The sequence below is a fragment of the Amblyomma maculatum genome, chromosome 11 (assembly GCF_055883805.1).
Source record: "Amblyomma maculatum isolate TAMU_Amacu chromosome 11, ASM5588380v1, whole genome shotgun sequence".
NCBI classification, from domain to species: domain Eukaryota; kingdom Metazoa; phylum Arthropoda; class Arachnida; order Ixodida; family Ixodidae; genus Amblyomma; species Amblyomma maculatum.
Window position 1 is genome coordinate 149,773,624 of NC_139354.1, and position 19,984 is coordinate 149,793,607.

Here is a 19,984-nt window from a genome sequence, read left to right on the forward strand (position 1 = left end):
ATACCTTTTGCCATCCTCCTTTCCTCAGCTATTTGCAAAGCCTCATCAGATAACCAGTTTGCTTTTTTGCATTTCTTTTGCTTTGGAACTACCTTAGTAGCAACTTCTTGTATTATGTCACGAACATCAGTCCACATCTCTTCGGGCTCTTTGTCTTCTGGATCTAATTCTTGAAATCGATTCCTCACTTCCACAGCATATTCTAATGGAATCTGATCCAGATCATACCTGAAAGGCCTTCTAGTTTTCTGCGTTTTCCTCAATCGAAGCTTAATTTTGGCAACAAGAAGCTGATGATCGGTGCCACAATCGGCCCCAGGCCTTGTTTTTACTGCTTGTATAGCGCTTCTCCATCTCTGCCGGCAAATAATATAATCGATCTGATTCCTGTACAGACCGTCCGGTGAAATCCATGTGTACAGGCGCCTCTTGTGCTGTTGAAAATGAGTATTCGCTATGGTCAGGTTGTTTTCTTGACAGAACTCTACTAGCCTCTGCCCAGCTTCATTTGGCTCACCAAGACCGAACTTGCCTGTAATTCCGGATATTTCTTCACTCCCGACCTTAGCATTCCAGTCTCCTATGAGAAAAACGACGTCTGATGATGGGGTGCGGTCTAAAAGGCATTGTAGGTCCGCATAAAATCTCTCAACGTCAGCTTCTTCAGCAGCAGCGGTCGGTGGGCAGCTACCAGCCAACAATGATGAGTTTCGGGCTCAAAAATGCTCCATTTTGTTTTTCCCGACTCATGGATAGGGTTTTAAAGGGGTGTGAAACATTCGCGGTGCCTTATTTAGATGACATTGCGGTTTTTTCCGACTCATGGGCGGACCATATGGTACATCTAAGAGCTGTACTGAGCCTTTTGCGTCAAGCTGGACTAACCGTAAAGGCCGAGAAATGTTGCCTGGCAAGGGCGACCCTGGACTACTTGGGTCACAATGTAGGTCAAGGTTTCAGGAAACCCAGCGAGATTAAGATTTCTGCGGTAGCAGACTACCCGCGGCCGAGCACGAAGACGGAAATTCGAGCATTCCTGGGTCTGACTGGGTACTACAATCACTACATCCCTAACTATTCAGCTTTGGCTAGCCCTCTGACCGACGCTCTCCGCAAGACAGAACCGACAAATGTAGTCTGGGACGAACAAAAGGAAGCCTCCTTCGTAAACCTGAAGGGTGTGCTGATTAACCGTCCGGTATTGCGAGCTCCAGAGTATGACCGAGAATTCACGGTCCAGTGTGATGCCAGTGATCGAGGGCTAGGTGCTGTTCTCTGCCAGAGAGATGACGACGGTAATGAGCACCCTGTGCTCTACCTGAGCAGAAAACTGAGTTCTAGAGAGAGAGCTTATTGCGCGTCAGAGAAAGAGTGCGCTTGCATTGTATGGGCCATACAAAAATTGCAGTGCTATCTTGGAGGGGCCAAATTCACCGTAGAGACGGACCATTGTCACTTGGCTTGGCTGCAAACTGCGACATCGAAGAACAGTCGCCTTCTTAGGTGGAGCTTGATTTTACAGCAGTACAATTTTGAAATAAGATACAAAAAAAGGGAAGCTAAATGGGAATGCGGACGCGCTTAGCCGCTCTTTCTAAGCGTTCCGAGATGTTCCTCACCATTTATCCAAATTGATAATCAGGTTTTTTTTTTTTTTCCGTGCGCTTGTATGTGTGTGACTATGTAAAGCAGCACGTTTGGTTTTCTAGGAATACGTGGGTCCTGAACGTCTTGAGAGTGGGCTTTTCTCGAACAACAATGGCAGTTTTCTTTTAACCTGGTCTCTTCAGACGGGAGCCGAGTGCTTGCTTCGACATGTGGTTGAGTTTCAGAGACAGCTCAAGCAAATTGGCCTACGACAATCAAGACAACGCAACAAGCAACAGCGAGCTTCAAGCGTTCATGTGCAGGCAATTAAGTCGTCTCTTCATGCAGCAGCTGCGACTGCTGCCCTCCGAGACTCTTCTGGCGGGGGAGGAGGCTGTTACGACCGTGCATCATCCGCACTTGCGCGCTCTATTGTTCGCCTGTGGGCATGGATAAGTGCTGTGGATATGTGGTGTTGGTACAATGGCTCTAAGTGAGCCTGTTTCCAGGAATCCTGTTTTGTAAGCCTGTTTTGCTTTGTGGACACCCTGCAAATGCCAAATTGACCCTGTCAAGGGAGCGTCTAGAAAAACACAAAGAAATGTCCGCCTGCGGGAATTAGCCGGAAGTGCTTTGGTTCAATTGTTCACCCTTCCCGTCGAGAAGCCTTATCGTCCAGTGAGGAATGCCTACTGTCCAAAGGAGACGACGGAGTGACACGTCCGCTGACGTGCAGGACAAGAAAGGAGCATGACGCATACGGCCATTAAATGATTTCCCGAAATGCAGGAAAGATTTGCAATTGTCGAAAACGGACAATGCTGGGAGCGTATGCGGCGCGCACGTGCACTTGGGTTTCTGAGAAGTAAATCCACTTGCCGGAACCAGCCTATCGATTCTTGGCTGAAGAATAGAAATGTACCTCCTCGCCGTTCCCAAGCTTTTCCCGCCAACAAGTGACCAGGCTCAACGAAACAATGCCGGGCCAGTCAGTGCTTCAGACCATCAGTGCAGTGATGTGTTCGATTGGATGCCGATATCTGAGGGGCGTGCACTGGATTTGGTTGGTCAGCATCTTCAGAGAGGGGCTGGACATAGGGGGTTTTAAGGACGCTGCAGAGCACGAAATGTCGCTCTGAGCCCTGGGTAAACGGCTCATCCAGTCGCTTCTCGCTATGAACTCCTAACGCTTGCCATTTTGCTGGTGTACCCTTCTTTTTCATGTAAATAATCATGTAAATAAGTTTCTCAAAGTGCCATTAAACCTGCTTGTATATATTTTACCAACTTCGAAGATTCAGTCCTTCTTCAACCCCGAGTCTCTGCACCCTACCAAGTGAAGGCCGGGTCGACTTAGCCCCAGCGTCACGACACCGCCGTATATTTCGCAATCGCTTTTAAAACACAAACAGAAAATGTTTTTCACATTTTTTTATCTTCATTGTGAATTTTCGCGGTAAACGGACAACGCCGACAGCGGCTTTTCTGCAAAACGGGACCCTTATACTGTCACGTAATACGTCCTGAGAGAACTGCAAATACTGAAGGGGCTAATGCGGAAGCCTGAGCATTCTTTCTTCGGTACATCGCGAGCCCCTCGTCCAACGTAACAAGTGTTCCGTTCAATGCATCAAAGTCGCTGGCGTTCTATAATTGGTTTATAGGAAAGGAAAGGTACAGTTTCTGTCACTAGCGGAATTTCGCTGACACACCTCGCGGAGAAAACTCGGCGACTCTAGATTTGTAGCGAGGGCTACATTCGGCTACCATTCAAGCACTGTGCTGTGGAATCGCTTTAGAATGTGTAGAATGTGGCGCGGAGTGGACAAGCAGGTTGTTGTTGTTGTTACTAACTTTATTTTTCCACCGATGTAGGAGGCCCCCTACTCCTCGCCCCCGGCACGCAGGCCTATGGGACGGAGGCCGGGGCCTCCGCGACTAAAGACAGGCGAAGTGACAGTGTTTCTTCGCGGCTTCAGCCGCCAGGCGGACAGCTTGCTGCTGGTTGGCGGGGGACTCGCTCCGCAGTAGTAGTTCCCAGGCTTCTCTACTGTTTATGTTTTCCTTGGCGCCAGGGGAATCAAGGCATTGCCAGATTATGTGATCAAGAGTACCCCTTTCTCCGCAGGTTTCGCATCTATCGTCCGCCTTTTCCTCCACTTGCGTGTGGAAAAGCCAGACGGGACTTGGGAAATTCCCAGCTTGCAGGCGCCGCCAAGCGACGGCCTCCTTGTTAGTTAGCGTTCGGTCCGGTGGTGGCAGGGACCTTCTGCTAAGTCTGTAGTGTTCTAAAATTTCCTTATAAGTTTGCAGCCTCTCGTCCATCCCATCGCAATCAGGCGGCTCTACGGCTGCCCGGAAGTAGAGAGCTCGGGCTAGCTCGTGCGCCGCCTCGTTGCCGGGGACGGACTCGTGCGCGGGGGTCCAAATAATTCGAATCTTTCTTTCAAGTTTTCTTTTCTCTAAAATTTTGGCTGCCTCCGTCTAGACCCTCCGTTTTCCAAAGTTCCAGACAGCTGTTTTGCTGTCACTAATAACTATGCTGGCTTCCGTTCCAACGCAAGCGAGCGCTATTGCAACTTCTTCAGCCGTGTCTACATTTCGGCTTCTAACGGACGCGGCGGCGGCGGGCACGCCGCGGCCGTTGACGACCACAGCCACCGCCGCCCCCGACTTCCCGCTAGCCGCGTCCACGTAGGCGACCTCCCCCGGCTTCATTTTCCCCGCTTTCTTTGCGAGCGTCTCGGCCCTCTTTTGTCTCCTCTCCTTGTTGTACGTAGGGTGCATGTTTTTAGGTAGGGGGGGGCACTATTATATATTCGCGACACTCTCGTGGAATGTCTACTTTGTGGCTTGTTCCTCTATCTGACTGCAGTCCCACCCAGCCGAGGATGGTTCTGCCCGTGATGGTTCTGCTTAATCTTTCTAGTTGCGCCATGCGCACAGCCTCCGCTATTTCCGTCCAATTGTTGTGCACCCCCATTTCGAGGAGGCGTTCAGTCGAGGTCGAGATGGGTAGTCCCAGAGCCCTCTTCGCGCATCGCCTGATGAGTGCGTCTATTCTCTGCCTTTCGTCTGATCTAATGTTTAGGAATGGTGTGGCGTAACATATGCGGCTAGTGATGCAAGCCTGCATTAGTTTCAGGAGGCTTCGTTCCTTAAGGCCCCGACCCTTTAGTGCGATTCTCCTGAAGAGACCCGTGACTTGCGTGGCGTACGCGTTCAGTTTCTTTACCGTTGTATCGTTGTACCCATCTGCTTGTAGAAACAGCCCCAAGATCCTAATTTGTTCGACTTTTGGCACTATTTGGCCGTCTACTGTTACGCTGATGTTTATCTGGCGTTTACACCTGAGCGCCTTCGGGTTGTAGATAAACAGTTCCGATTTTTGTGGAGAGCACGAGAGGCCCCTTTCGGCCGCGTAGGACACGACGGTGTCCGCCGCCGCTTGCAAGCGCTCCTCGATGCTCGCGTCACTCCCCTGGGTAGCCCACAGGTTGACGTCGTCCGCGTACATACTGAATTTCAAGTTTTCCACTTTCCTCAGTTCTGCCGGGAGGTTTCGCATGGCAACATTAAAGAGGAACTGGGACAGCACCGAACCCTGTGGCGTACCCCTGCTTCCTAGTTTGACGGTGGAGGATTCAATGTCCTGAAACTTTATCTTTATCGTTCTACCCGACAGGAAGTCTTTTACGTAGTCGTACGTTTTCTTTCCGACCCCCAATTCTTGGAGACCAGAAAGAATTGCCGCGTGTTTTACGTTATCGAACGCCTTTGTCAGGTCTAGACCTAGTACTACCCTCGCGTCCCTGGTTTCGCTTTCTATGATATCGTGTCTCAAGCGGAGCATTACGTCCTGTGTGCACAGGCCGGGCCGGAACCCAACCATTTCGTGTGGCCACAGGTCGTTAAGCTCCACGAAACGCGTTAGTCGCGTTTGGACTACCCGCTCCATCAATTTCCCTATACAGGATGTTAGAGAGATTGGTCGTAAGTTCTCTAGTTTAGGGGGTTTGCCTGGCTTCGGTATCAAAATTACGTTTGCCGTCTTCCACTGTTGTGGGAGGCGGCCTCTGTCCCATACGATTCTCATGTACTTGGTGAGCGCGCGGATGGAATTATCGTCCAAATTTCGGAGAACCTTGTTTGTGATTCCGTCTGGGCCGGGAGCCGATTTTGTTTTCAGGCCTAATATTTCGGCGCGAACCTCCGCCTCCGTGATCGGCGCGTCTAGGGCCTCGTTTAAGGGTCCTTCGTAATCCGGCAGGGGTAAGGTTTGCGTGTCGCCTACGTACATGTTAACTAGTTTCGCCATGAGTTCCCCATCCGTGCCCTCGAACGAGTGTCTGGCTTTCGTCAGTCTTATGCCCGATTGAGTTTTCGAATTGTCAGGATCAAGTAGGTGTCTGAGTAGGCTCCACGTATTAGCAAGGCTCATGTTCCCTTCCATCTCGTCACACCTACTACACCAGTTTTGTTCGCAAAGTTTTACTGCGTAATCTTCAACCTCTTTGTTATATCTTGCTATCCGTCGCCTAAGGTTCCTGTTCCATCTTTGCGACCGGAGACGCCTCTCCATGTCGCATTTTGCTTCCCACATATGAAGGAGTTTGCTGTCAACCGTCACCGGCGCATCGTCCTCCCGTAGGGTCGTGGTTGCTTTCTCTACTTGTTTCTTAAGCGTCTCTGCCCATTGCTCTATGTTTTGGATTTCATCTCCCGATTCGCAGTTTTCTCTGATTTGCCTAAACCTGTCCCAATCGGTGATTTTGGGTTTTTTGAGGCGACGCGTTTTGACGCCCTTGCTGAGGGTGAGAGCCAGAACAAAGTGGTCGCTGCCAAAATTTTGAGCTGTGTTTTTCCAGACTGCATCTCCCGTGTTTTTTCCTAAGGTAAGGTCCGGGGTGGTGTCTGCACAGACGCTGTTTCCCATCCTGGACGGACAGCTAGGGTCCGTCAGCAGGGTGAGGCCGAGCTCATGTATGTCCTCCCACAGTTGCCTACCCTTGGGGTCGTGTCTATTGTAGCCCCATTCTTGGTGGGCGGCATTGAAGTCTCCTAGAATTATAAGAGTATTGCTTCCTGCTGTTTTGATCGCTTTGCGGAAGAGGGCGCGGAAACGTACCTTTCTCTGCTGGGGGGTGCTGTACACATTTAAGATGAAGAGACTAGCCTCTTCCTTGCGACCAGTGATAATTTCTATTAATACAGCTTCGATGTCTCGTGAGTTGACCTCATGCTCGACTACCGCTATGTGTCTTTTAACTAGCGTGGAGACGCGGGATTTTTCTCCCCGATCACCGTGGAACGCCTGATATCCCGATAATTTTGGTAGACCTTTTCCTGTTTCCTGAAGGGCTATAGCTAAAGGTTTTTCTGCGCTCTGCTCTAAGTGCTGTTGCAAGAGCGCTCGCTTTCGTTGGAAGCCGCGGCAGTTCCACTGCCACACCAGAGAGTCTTCATTTTTACTGCGCCTGTCCATTTTGTTGAATTGGGGTCACAGACTTTTCTAATGTAGTTAGCCTCTCGGTGAAGGCGTTCTGCATCGCGGTGAATTGCGTCTGCATTTGATTTACCGCACCCATTAATTGGGTGAGGAGGGTCTCGATTCTTTCAAATCTTGCTTCGTATTTAGCGTCCAGTCTCCTTTCTAATGCCACCAGCGGATCCGTCTCGTTCCCTTTACGTTTTTGCGGGGGTGGCCTGATTGTTTCAGTAATCATTCTCTCCTCTTCATTATCTCTCTGCTCAGGGCGCGCGACTACGACCTTTGTAGGCGGGGAAGAGGGCATCTGTTTCTGTACCTGTTTTTGGGGTACCAGTAGGTTCCTCGGTGGAGGAGGGGGGGTACTCTTTTCCATTCTTAAATTTTGAATCTCTGTAGTGAGCATGCTGAGCATGCTCTTGAGCTCTCGATTCTCTTTTTCTAGTTTTTTAGTTCTCTCGTCTGCCTCCCTATTTACCTGGGAACTGCTAACCGTGAAGCTTACCGTTTTTCGATCTTCGCTCGGACTGCGTCTGCGTGCAGGTGGTCCCCACGACGTCTTGGGGTCCCGTGTAAAGCACCCGGAGCTGCTGGCAGTGGATGAGTCGGCCAAGGTCCTCGAACTGGAGCGGCTTCGTCCAGAGCTGGAACGGTCCCTGGTACCTGAGCTCGAGCGGCGTCGCGTAGAGTTGGCGGTGGCTCCTTCCTCCAGCCTTGGGAAGTCCCCCTCTTTGGCTGTGAAGTGGTGGCAGTCCTTGCTGTTTGATCTCGATCTCCTTCTTAGTAGCCGGGGGTCTTCTTCACCATTTCTGGTTCTTGAGCGTCCCGCTCGCTCGCAGTTTTGCGTTGCATCAGCCATTTTCAGTTGTTCCTGCTGACCCAGTTTTTTCTCCCAACGTCTTTTTTTGGTGATGTATGGGGTTCTATATATCTCCCGGCATCGCTTATCGCCGAGGAGGTGATTCTTTCCGCATAGCTGGCACCTCGGTTCGCACAGATGACCTTCTTTCGGGTCTTCCATGCCGCATCCGCGGCACTTTTTATTCGTCGGATCCGGACAGACGTCGTCTCGGTGTCCCATGCGCCCGCACGCGTGGCAAACTTCATATTTCTTCTTGTACAAGACGCATCTTTGCGCGAAAGGAGATAGGTACACCCAGCGCGGTACCTTCTGATCTTCGAGGAGGATTAGTATTGTCTTGGAGGTTGCTCCCAGTCTGCGAACACCGAGCACTGAAGGGTTCTCCTTTCTCCTGCGTATTCGCTCCAATAGCTCTTCGTTGGAATAGCGTAGGGGGACGTCGTGCACGACTCCCTTGCCGCAATCTTCAGGCATAGCGGGATAGGCCTTTACTTCTATATTTTCGCTGCCGCAAAGAACTGCGCGCAAAGCCGCGTACCTTCTTCCACGCTCTTCGCTAGTAGTGGCGATTAGTATGGACTGTTGCTTTATATTTGCCGAGAAGATGTCGTTCTCGGCGTCCTTGAGCTCGATGCCGGCGGTGCGGGCGATCGATTCAGCCAGTTCAATCATTCTACCTTCTATTAGACGGCTGACTCCGCCCCGGGGGCGTATTATTATTTTTTCGGCGTCCTTCGGCATCTGCACGGACTGCTTCTCTACCGATTTTGCCGCTAGCTTTCTTCCGATGACGGCCTTGTGACCTGTAGTCCGCCGCTCTTCATCTTTGGTCGCGGTTCGCGTTTCCTCTTCGAGGGGCACTACGCGGCCTTTCTTTTTCGTAATAAACCAAGTACCCTTAGTTAGCTCCGCGGGGTCGATAGTCTCTCCCTCCACCAGCTCCATTGCGTTGCTCATGCTCTTCTGTGGCTCCCGCCGCCGAGAGCGTCTTTCTTCTGCTAGGCCTATGGGTAGGCCTAGCGGTCCCGCGTGGGCCGCCGAAAAATAGGCAAATTAGTGTGCCTACCTCCGAACTTGCGGTCTCCTCGGACTCCACTTCACGTGTGTAGTCGAATCCAGCGGTATAATGCACGCCGTAGGTCGAAACTTGGACTTGAACGGCTGCGTTCGACGGAGCTCATCGAACGCGCGGCCGCTCACTCCTGCTGCCTGACCTGGAATCGGACAAGCAGGTGCAAGCGGTGTGACATCAGAGCTTTGCTCTCGGGTGAGGCCGCCACTGGCGCGCGTGCCGTCATGCGGATGACACGTGCTACCTATGCAATAACTGCTCATACGCAACTGCTCTAGATAGGGCGAGCGCAGAACAGTAGTTTGCATGGAGGAGAGTGGTGCCGCTGCTGAGTGGCGGAAGCTCATTTCCCCGGATCCAGTAGTTGTCACCTGGAAATTGGCCATTCAGCTGCGAAAGAATGAAGGCCAAAAGGCTCAGCGAGCAGTAGAGACACCTGAACAGACAGAAGAACGTCTGGGCGGCTGGGAAAGGTAGGTAAACGCAGCTTGCAGTGAAGGCTAGCCTGCCACTTTTGTAGGCCGTCATTGCACCCTACACCGCTTCAGTGGTGGACAACGGCTAATACGACGCGCATCTTTTTTGCCCTCTTTTTTTTCTTTCTACTTTATTTTCTCTTCTTTCCGCGTGAGGCAGCGGAGGTGGCTCAGCTAAAGAGCCAGTAGGAGGCCCGTGCATTTTTCCCCTTCTTCCTACAGCCGCAACAAGCGCGGCTGTCATTGCACCCGCCACTGCTTCGGCGGTGGAGGGCGGGTGTTGTTGTGACACGCGTCTTTTTCTCCCTCTTTTATTGCGAAAGCACTACTATGCCAGGTTTCACCTTTTCGCCATACCGGAGCCTACCCTTCATGGTCGGTCATGGGACAACTGACGTTTAACAGAGGGAGAGACAGGGCAGCAAGTCGGCTCTTAGGCACGCTCCATGGTCGAGTGGCGGCTGTGGTCGGTCACGTGACTACTGACGCCATACCAGACCTAGCGACGGGGATGAAGTCGGCTCTTCAGGGCGCTGCAGCTATTCTCCATGGCCTGTCGACCACCTGCGAACGGCGGCAAGCGATTGACATTATGCAAGTTGCAAGAGACTAAGCACGACCGAGACGGACAGGGGGATCCTTGAAAAAGTGGGCAAAGTCCTTAAAAATTGACACACAGGACCGACGCCGGTCCTGTGTATCCTGTGTGTCTATTTGTGCCTGTTTGTGTCTTCTTGCGCTATTAACCTTTAGTTTATGTGACTATGCACCAAAAAGCCCAGCGATCAGATTTAATAGTCCGTCGTTCTCTATTTTCTCTTGCCCCGCCCTGGTGGTGTAGTGATAAGACGCCAAACTACTGTGCCAGAATTTCTGGGTTCAAACCGTACCACAGCGGCTGCGTTTCCGTGGAGGCGAAAAGAAGTGGTGTGCGTGTGCTGTGCGATGTCAGTGCACGTGAGAGATCTCCAGGTGGTCGAAATTACTCTGTAGCCCTCCACTATGGCTCCCCTTTCTCTTTCCTTGTTCACTCCCACCTTCTTCACTTTCCTATGGCGTGGTTGATGTGTCTACAGAGCAAGTATGACAGCTACTGTGCCTTTCCCTTCCTGTGAACCAATAATTATTATTAGTATTTTCTCTTCTGTCTGCAAGAGGCAGCGGAGGTGGCTTAGCTACAGAGCCAGTAGCAGGCCCGTGCATTTTAACGCGATGGCGTTAAGGACCCCAAGTCGCAGAAAAGTCGGTGTCGTCGTGGGCGGCTGCCGTCCCGCGTCGTCCGGCGTTGGCCGTGAGAAAAAAAATCCCATAAGCATTAATAAATAAAAACGACTGGGAAAAATCTACCTGAGGAATCGAACGTAGGCCTCCGGGGCGCGAGACGAGCACGCTAACAACTCCGCCACGCCAGCTCTAGAATGGCGGGTTACCATTGCGATAAAGATGCACGGCCTGCCAGAATTTATTTTCGGGAAAGCATAAACAGGTATTCGGCAATTCAGAAAGAATACTCTGCCACGCCAGCTAGACGGTTTGAAGCGGACGAAGGCGCGTCTATTGATTGCGGTGTTGTCTGAGAAATGTCCCTTAGAGAAGTGTATTGTGGCGTATAATAATAATTACGAGCACGTAAATTACAGAATTACAGAACGCGATGTTCAGCGAGCCCCGCCGGGGTGGTACAGTGGTAAGACGCCCGTCTACTGTCCGGAATACCCGGGTTCGAACCTGACCTCGGCGGCTGCGTTTCGATGGAGGCGAAACGAAGAGGCGTCCGAGTGCTGATCCCCAGGTGGTCGAAATTACTCCGTAGTCCTCCACTACGGCTCCTCTTTCTCTCTTTCCACTTTAACTCCCACCTTCCTCCCTTCCCTTACGGCGCGGTTCAGGTGTCCACAGACTGAAGTGTGACAGATACTGCGCCTTTCCCTTCCTGTGAACCAATTATCTATCGATGTTAAGCGAGAGGCAAATTACTTTTCCACTGTACATCCTCTTCGCTTGGCGTGCACGTAGCGCCATCATGCGTATGGCACACGGAGGAGGAGGAGGAGTAGAAAACGATCTTTATTTATTTAGTCAGCGAGGGGGGAGGGACCCTCAGTCCAGGGCCCCGTTGGCTGTGGCTGCAGTAACAGCGCGGCGAGCCAGCCATTGCTGGCGCTCCGGGCAGGGTTCCTGCAGGGCGGCCTCCCGATTTTCCATGCAGGGGTGAGGGACAGGGCTTAAAAAAGGGGTAACTTGCCACGCCCAAACCATGTGGTAGAGCGTTGCCCACTCACCGCAATGTGGGCAGTCAAGAGAATAAAGGGAGGGGTACCAGAGGTTTAGGAGAAATGGTGTAATACAGGTATTAGTTTTCAGGTGGCGGTAAAGTGCTGCTTCTTGAGTAGACAGGGTGGGAGAAGGGATCGGATGTAATGTACGGCGATACAGCCTGTAGTGTTCAAGCAGTTCTGTGTATGTAAGGATTGGGGAGGCATACGTGTGATCCGGGAGAGGGGAGGCTCGGGAAAGGAGCACGCGAGCGTGTCGATGGGCAGCTTCATTGCCGGGCATCGACTGGTGTCCCAGAATCCAGATCACACTGATCCTTTTCGGAGGATTAGCGACGAGGATTCAGCGGCTGGCGGCACCGATGCGTCCGCGTAGTGACGGCAGGTGGCGCAGGAATCTGACATGATGGTAGCTTGTGCATTAGTGGCGGCGGAATAAGATACAGAGGGCATGGCCTCCGAGATCTTCATCGCGCCAGCTCGGATCGGCAACGATTTGGAGACGAACTACAGCGGCAACTTGAGGCACGTGCGTTTCGGCAAGGTGGCTGGCAGCGCTTCTTCGTCCCGGAAGGATTAATAAATAAAAATGAGTATAACATCCTACTATGCCTGGAGAACCCTATATGGTCATACGGAACATCGACGTATCGGACAGCCTCGTCAATGGTAGTGTGGGGATCCTCAGGCATGTTCAAAGGGACACAGACAACAACCCTATGCGCTTATGGATTGAGTTTCAGATTCACGTTTCAGAACAAGTAATTACCAAACTGTCATGCTTTGGACAAGTTAACGAGTGTTGTATCATGTGAACTACGTTTTGTGTCACTCAAAAGCGCGACAAGTAAATGAGTAGACGGTGCAAACGGGGCGCGATAACGATATCGCGTTCCATTCTTAAAGGCGAAGCTTAAGCGTCCTCCGAATTTTCTTTTCCTTCTTCCTACAGCCACAGACATAACAACGAGCAAGCGGAGATGCCAGGATGCAGGGCGTAATGGGCGGTGCATAGCAGCTCAGATAAGATTTCCGAGGAAAACGGACGACAGCGACGAAAAAGGTCGCATAGGTCTGTCGTGTAACTTGTTTGCTAATCGTCCCTAATAAGAAAGGCGAATTCCGATTCTACGTGAGACAAGGTATCGCTGCTGTCAGGCATCTACTAGGGTGCCTCGAGGAACATCTCCGTTGTGCTAGTATCGAGGCGCCTTAACATCAATGGAGAGAGATGCAGCGTCAGACTTGTGGCATTGGCATACAAGGAGTTCATGTGGCACCGCAAATATGCGATTGATATGGTTGCCACCTGTGAGCGACCTTACGGCGCGGTAGGGAGGCCGAATCGTTTAATCATCATATGAAGCACGAATTCGGCTTTAATTTGGTAATTAATCCCAATGTCCATACCACACAGCGGGAGACTTCCATTGACCTTTTATCAAATATTACCTGCACATTCAAAATTCTGCATACATCACTATACTGAGGATGAATTCTCTTCATGAAATCTCGGTGGATGAATTACAAAACGTGTGTGACGACCACTGTCTCTGCCCCGCCGGGGTGGTGCAGTGGTAAGACGCCCGACTACTGTGCCGGAGTACCCGGGATCGAATCCCGGCCTCGGCGGCTGCGTTTCGATGGAGGCGAAACGAAGTGGCGTCCGTGTGCTGTGCGATGTCAGCGCACGTTAAAGATCCCCAGGTGGTCGAAATTACTCCGCAGCCCTCTACTACGGCTCCTCTTTCTCTCTTTCCACTTTCACTCCCGCTTTCCACCCTTCCCTTACGGCGCGGTTGCGGTGTCTACAGAAAACAAGTGAGACAGTTACCGCGCCTTTCCCTTCCTATAAATAAATCATTTTTTTTTGTTTTATCTGTGGAAACCTTTGACAGCTACTGCGCCTTTTCTTTCCTGTGAATCAATTTGAAGCGCTCGGGCCAGGTGTCCGTCGAGAATTGTGCCAATCTCCGCCTTTTCTTTCCAGTGTGACACGCCGCACATGGCCCCGCGGCGGTGGTGCAGCGGTAAGACGCTCGGCTACTGTGCCTGAGGACGGCGCTGGCCGGAGTACGCGGGTTCGATCCCGATCGACGGCGGCTGGGTTTCGACAGAGGCGAAACGAAGGGGCATCCGTGTTGAAACCCAGCCGCCGTCGATCGGGACCGAACCAGCGTACTCCGGCCAGCGCCGTCCTCAGGCACAGTAGCCGAGCGTCTTACCGCTGCACCACCGCCGCGGGGCCATGTGCGGCGTGTCGAAACGAAGGGGCATCCGTGTTGCCCCGCCGGGGTGGTGCAGTGGTAAGACGCCCGACTACTGTCCAGAATACCCGGGTTCGATCCCGACCTCGGCGGCTGCGTTTCGATGGAGGCGAAACGAAGAGGCGTCCGTGTGCTGTGCGATGTCAGCGCACGTTAAAGATCCCCAGGTGGTCGAAATTACTCCGTAGCCCTCCACTACGGCTCCTCTTTCTCTCTAGCCACTTTCTCTCCCACCTTCACCCCTTCCCTTACAGCGCGGTTCAGGTGTCCACAGCTACAAGTGTGACAGATACTGCGCCTTTCCCTTCCTGTGAACCAATCAATCATCCGTGTTTTGTACGATGTCAGTGCACGTTAAAGATCCCTATGGGGACAAAATTACTCCGGAGCCCTCCACTATGGCTCCACTATAATTCTTTCCACTTTCACTCCCATCTTCTGCCCTACCTCTATGGTGCGGGTCAGGTTTCCACAAAACAAGTGGGATCGATACTGCGCTTTTCCTTTCCTGCGAACCAAATATTATGAAACACCGCCTGACGCCGGCTGTACTGCGCCTGCTTCTATATGCTGCCTGGTGTGGCGTTCGAGGAAGCACTATATGAAAGGCGCCGCAAGCACGCTTGGATTGGACGCCCAGCGGGACCAGCTTCGTATATGCGTGATGATGATGATGATGATAATAACAACTTTATTTTTCCACCAGATACGGAGGCCCCCAATTGCACCGCCGGGGTGGTGGAGTGGCAAGACGCCCGACTACTGTGCCGGAGTACCCGGGTTCGAACCCGACCTCGGCGGCTGCATTTCGATGGAGGCGAAGCGAAGAGGCGTCGTGTGCTGCGCGATGTCAGCGCACGTTAAAGATCTCCAGGTGGTCAGAATTACTCCGTAGCCCTTCACTACGGCTCCTCTTTCTCTCTTTCCACTTTCACTCTCATCTTCCTCCCTTCCCTTACGGCACGGTTGCGGTGTCCGCAGAAAAACAAGTGAGACAGTTACCGCGCCTTTCCCTTCCTATAAATAAACCAATTTTTTAAATCAGGCCCCCGATTCCCGCCCCCGGCACGCAGGCCTGAGGGACGGGAGCAGAGACCTCCGCGATCAGAAGCAGGCAAAGAGGTCTTGGCTCTTCGCGGCTTCTTCCGCCAGGCGGATGGCTTGTAGCTATGGAGTGGGACCTCGCTCCGCAGCGGGGCTTCCCAGGCTTCTCTACAATTTATATTTGTTTTAGCCCCTGGGGAGCTAGTACATTCCCAGATTATATGGTCGAGGGTCCCTTTCTCTCCACAGTGCTTGCATTGATCGTTTCTCCTATCTTCCATTTGGACATAATATGGCCAGACCGGGTTTACAAAGTTCCCAGCTTGCAGGCGCCGCCATGCGACTGCCTCCCTATTGTTTAGATGTTTATCCGGTGGTGGCACCAGTCTCCTGCTTAACCTTTAATTTTGAAGAACCTCCGTATAATTTTTCAGACGCTCGTCCATGTTCCGGCAACCGGCGGCTCCACAGTTACCCGGAAGTAGAGAGCTCGGGCTAACTCGTGGGCCGCTTCGTTGCCAGGAACGGACGTGTGTGCAGGGTTCCAAATTAGGCGAATTTTCCTGTTTAGTCGTCTACTGGCCAGAATCCTTGCCGCTTCCGGCGAGACCCTACCCTTTCCAAAGTTCCAAATAGCCGTTTTGCTATCGCTGATTATGAAATTGGCTCGCGTTCCGACGCAAGCGAGCGCTATTGCAACTTCTTCAGCCGTTTCGGCGTTGCGGCTTCTAATGATGGCGGCTGATACCGGGGCGCATATTTGGGTTTGCTCGGTACGGTGGCTCCGCAAGGGACAAAGCAGCAGAAGAGATGAGGAAAACAGGCTGTTCCGACTAGCATCTACCGCCCCCAGGAGCCGAGCAGCCTAGCGATTAGCGGCGCATGCTTTTTCGGTGGCCGTCACGTTGGACGCGGCACTAGCCTGAGAGAGCCTATAATACTATTAATACTACTACTACTACAACTACTACTACTACTACTACTAAATAATATTAATACAGAGTAATATTTTTCTGTTAAATATTATTATTGTTATTATTATTATTATTATTATTATTATTATTATTATTATTATTATTATTATTATTATTATTATTATTATTATTATTATTATTATTATCGTTAGTAGTAGTAGTAGTATAGAGAAAGACTCGTTTCACGAAGTTGGCAATGATTTGTCTAGTTAACGGCCGAATTAACTGGCTAAATATTTTCACAGTTTTAATTAATAATAATAATAATGATTGGTTCACAGGAATGGAAAGGCGCAATATCTGTCACACTTGTGTCTGTGGACACCAAGGGATGAAGGTGTCCACGTGTCCACAGACACAAGTGTGACAGATACTGCGCCTTTCCCTTCCTGTGAACCAATTAATATTATCATTATTAATTAAAACTGGGAAGATATTTAGCCAGTTCATTTGGTCATTACCTACAGACATTTCAGTGCCAACTTAGTGAAACGAGTCTTCCTCTATACTACTACTACTACTACTACTACTACTACTAATAATAATAATAATAATAACAGTAGTAGTAGTAGTATATGCTTTCTCAAGCTAGTTTGAGAAAGCATATACTACTACTACTACTGTTAATACACTACTACTACTACTGTTATTATTATTATTATTATTATTATTATTAGTAGTGGTAGTAGTAGTAGTAGTATAGAGGAAGACTCGTTTCACTAAGTTGGCACTGAAATGTCTGTAGGTAACGACCGCCGCCCCCGTTTTGCCCCTTACCGCATCCACTTACGCAACCGACTTGCTGTCCATCGAATCGTAGCGTTTGATTAGTGCTTCTGCTCTCTTCTCCCTCATCTCTGTGTTGAATATGGGATGCATGTTACGAGGGAGGGGGGAATGATTAGATTTCTCGGCAGTCCTGTGGGATACTTGATTTTTCTCGTAGTCCCCTATCTGTCTGAAGGCCTACCATTTCGAGTATATAGTTCTGCCCGTGGTCGTTCGACTTAATCTTTCCAGCTGCGAAACTCTGACAGCCTCCGCTATTTTGTCCCAGCTATTGTGCACTCCCATAGAAAGGCGCTTCTCTGTGGATGTGGTAATTGATAAGCCCAGGGCCCTCTTTATGCACCGTCGAATGAGAATTGAACGTGCCGGGACAATGGTACGTTAGTAAGAAGAAAGGGAAAGCGGCTGCCCCAGTGAACGACGAGGCGCGCAATATAGAACGCCAGCGAGCTGCCGAGAAGCTCGCAGGCAGGAAGATGGCGGCAAAGTCGGTTGAAAGGCAATTTGCCCGTATTCCGGACGGCGCCGAGAAAATAGTCATGAGGCCGCGCGGCGGTCTCGTACGTCTGATGAAATACGGAAGTGCGTATTTGGCTGACGTAATAGTTAGGGCGGCTGGCGTGAGCCCAGACGCGGCCGGGGAAGATGTCATCTCATTGAATGTGAAGCAGCATTCCATTCTTGTCACCACCGTCAGCGCGAAAAGGAAGAGAACGTACGCCGACTTAAAGCTCCTCGCGTTTGAAGGGGAAAAGATCGAACTGACTACGTACATCGCCATGCCAGAGGACTGCGAAAAAGGCGTCATACATGAAGTCCCTTTGTTCTTCTCGGACGAAGATATTTTGAAAAGGCTACAAGCCTACGGGAATCCTGCGGTCCTGGTGGTGCAAAGACTGGGAAGAAACTCGAGGACAGTTAATACTGTTTGAAGACAAAGAGGTGCCGCGGTGGTCGAGACTCACGCCCGTGGCGCAACGCTGCGTTCTCTACCGCAAGAAGTTTGAAGTTTGCAACGCTTGCAACGCTTGCGGCAGGCTCGGACACCGCGATGTCTGCCCGGACCCCGCAAATGTGAAATGCCGTGGCTGTGGCATGGAACAACCACCACAAGACCATTTCTGTGAGTGCAAGTGTCAACTGTGCGGGAAAGGACACCCGCTTGGTGACAAAAAACGTCGAGAACTCTGCCACGTTCCATACGAGGTGAAGAAGAGGAAATGGGAACGCAAGGTCAACATCCAACAGCAACAGCAACTTCAGAAGCAGCAGCAACAGCAAGTCGAAGCGATCGTCGAGCAAAATCACCGAGGTCGTTCCAAGGTCAAGCGTGGAAACGAGGACTTCCGCTCCAGAAACGGCTCCTTCCCGAGTCTGGAGGAGACTACCGAAGGGCGACAGCTGCGCGGCCGGTCGAGTTCCCGCTCCAGGGGGCATTCTGGATCCAGACGCAGCTGGAGATCGAGTTCCGGGGACCCGGCGAACCCGTGGACTATGAAGCGGAGCCTGAGCAGGGACCGTAAAAATGTAAGCTTTGAGAGTGGGGCTTCCCAGGCAAATGATAAGGACGAGGAGATTAAAAATTAAGGAAAGAAGTGGGGAGCTTAAAGATATCATTAATAAGCTCACTCAAGAGTTGAATAGACCAAAAGGGCAAGCGCGTACTGGGTCCCTCTCCCCCCATAGAGCGCCACCGAAATTAGTATCGAAACCAACTGCCCTGGCCCCTAAGGCTGCGACTTCCACGCAGCCTGCGGCACCGGAGGAGGAAAGATGATAGTAGAATCGGCTCGACCGCCCCCAAGACGCTAATCCATTGGTGGCACTAGAAAGAAGATTAGAAGCCAAAATCGAAGCTAAATTTGAATCTTTCATGACCCAAATTATGGGAGGAATAAACCAAATTCAAAGCCGGATCCAAACCCTTACCGGCGAAGCACAACTTCAAAGGGCAGAATTAGTTGCCATCGGAGAATGGCAGCAAAAAGCTGAGGAAAAAATTGATCAGCTCGATAATGGCCAGAGGCGCACCGAGTCTTTAATCTGGCAGTGGAACTGTCGCGGCTTCCAACGCAAGCGTGCGTTAGTGCAACAGTACTTGATGCTATTAGATGAAAAACAACTAGCTATACCCCTGCAAGAGACGGGTAAAGCAGCAAAACTCTCGGGATACCAATCTTTTTCAAGTGACAGAGGTCTGAAATCTCGCGTCACAACATTGGTTAACAGTAACATTACTGCAATCATGTACGAAATCAATTCGAAAGAAAGTGAGGCAGTGCTGTTGAAAATTCTTACGGGACGAAAAGAGCAACCAAGCCTGTTCCTCTTAAATTTATATAGTACGCCACAGCATAGAAAGGTGAGATTCAAGGCCCTCTTTTCGCAATGCGATAATCACAGCCGGGAGTAACCCCTTGCTAATAGTCGGTGACTTCAATGCGGCGCACCCGGAATGGGGTTACTCTAAACAAGATCCTAAAGGCAGGCAGTTATAGGAGGACGCGTACTAGCTGGGACTCACCTTGCACACGGACCCTAGTTTTCCCTCCAGGGTGGGTAACAGCGTCTGCGTAGACACTCCCCTGACTTGACCTTCTCCAAAAATGTGAAAGATCTGAACTGGCAAAGTTCGGAGCAAATTTTTGGCAGCGACCATTTCATTCTGGCCTCAATCCTTAAAAAAGGAGTAAATACGCGTCGTGTGTGTCAACCGAGGGTTACGCAATGGGAACTATTTAACGAGAGAAGGCTCCCGAAAGGAAGATTACAAACATATAAAAATGGATGAAGACCCTCATGCGTTACGTTGGAGAGGCAACAAAGAATCTCGAAGGGGACGATGCCCCGGAGATAGCTTCGCATGTAGGAGGCAAAACATGGTATGGAGCGCAGACTAAAGAAGCAAAAGTGGAACCGTAATCTTAGAAGGAGGATAGCTAGACATAATAAAGAAATTAAAAATTATGCGGTTAAATTATGCGAACAGAATTGGTGCAGCAGATGCGACGAGATGGAAGGGGGCATGAGCCTTTCCAGAGCGTGGGGTCTGCTGAGACACCTATTAGATCCGACCTACTCAAAATCCCAGTTAGGAATTACATTATCAAAAGCCAGGCATGCGTTTAAGAGTGCAGACGCGGAATTTA

General features: G+C 50.9%; 1 protein-coding gene across 1 annotated transcript in view; it reads left to right on the plus strand.

Annotated features, from left to right (window-relative positions):
- LOC146175167 (uncharacterized) overlaps nt 1-18,422 on the plus strand; it is an 89,121-nt gene extending 70,699 nt beyond the window's left edge. Inside the window, exon 2 of the mRNA XM_084585539.1 lies at nt 17,989-18,422. Within this exon, the coding sequence (XP_084441665.1) occupies nt 17,989-18,422 (434 nt within the window). The remainder of the gene's footprint in view (nt 1-17,988) is intronic.
- Nucleotides 18,423-19,984: the final 1,562 nt, after the last annotated feature.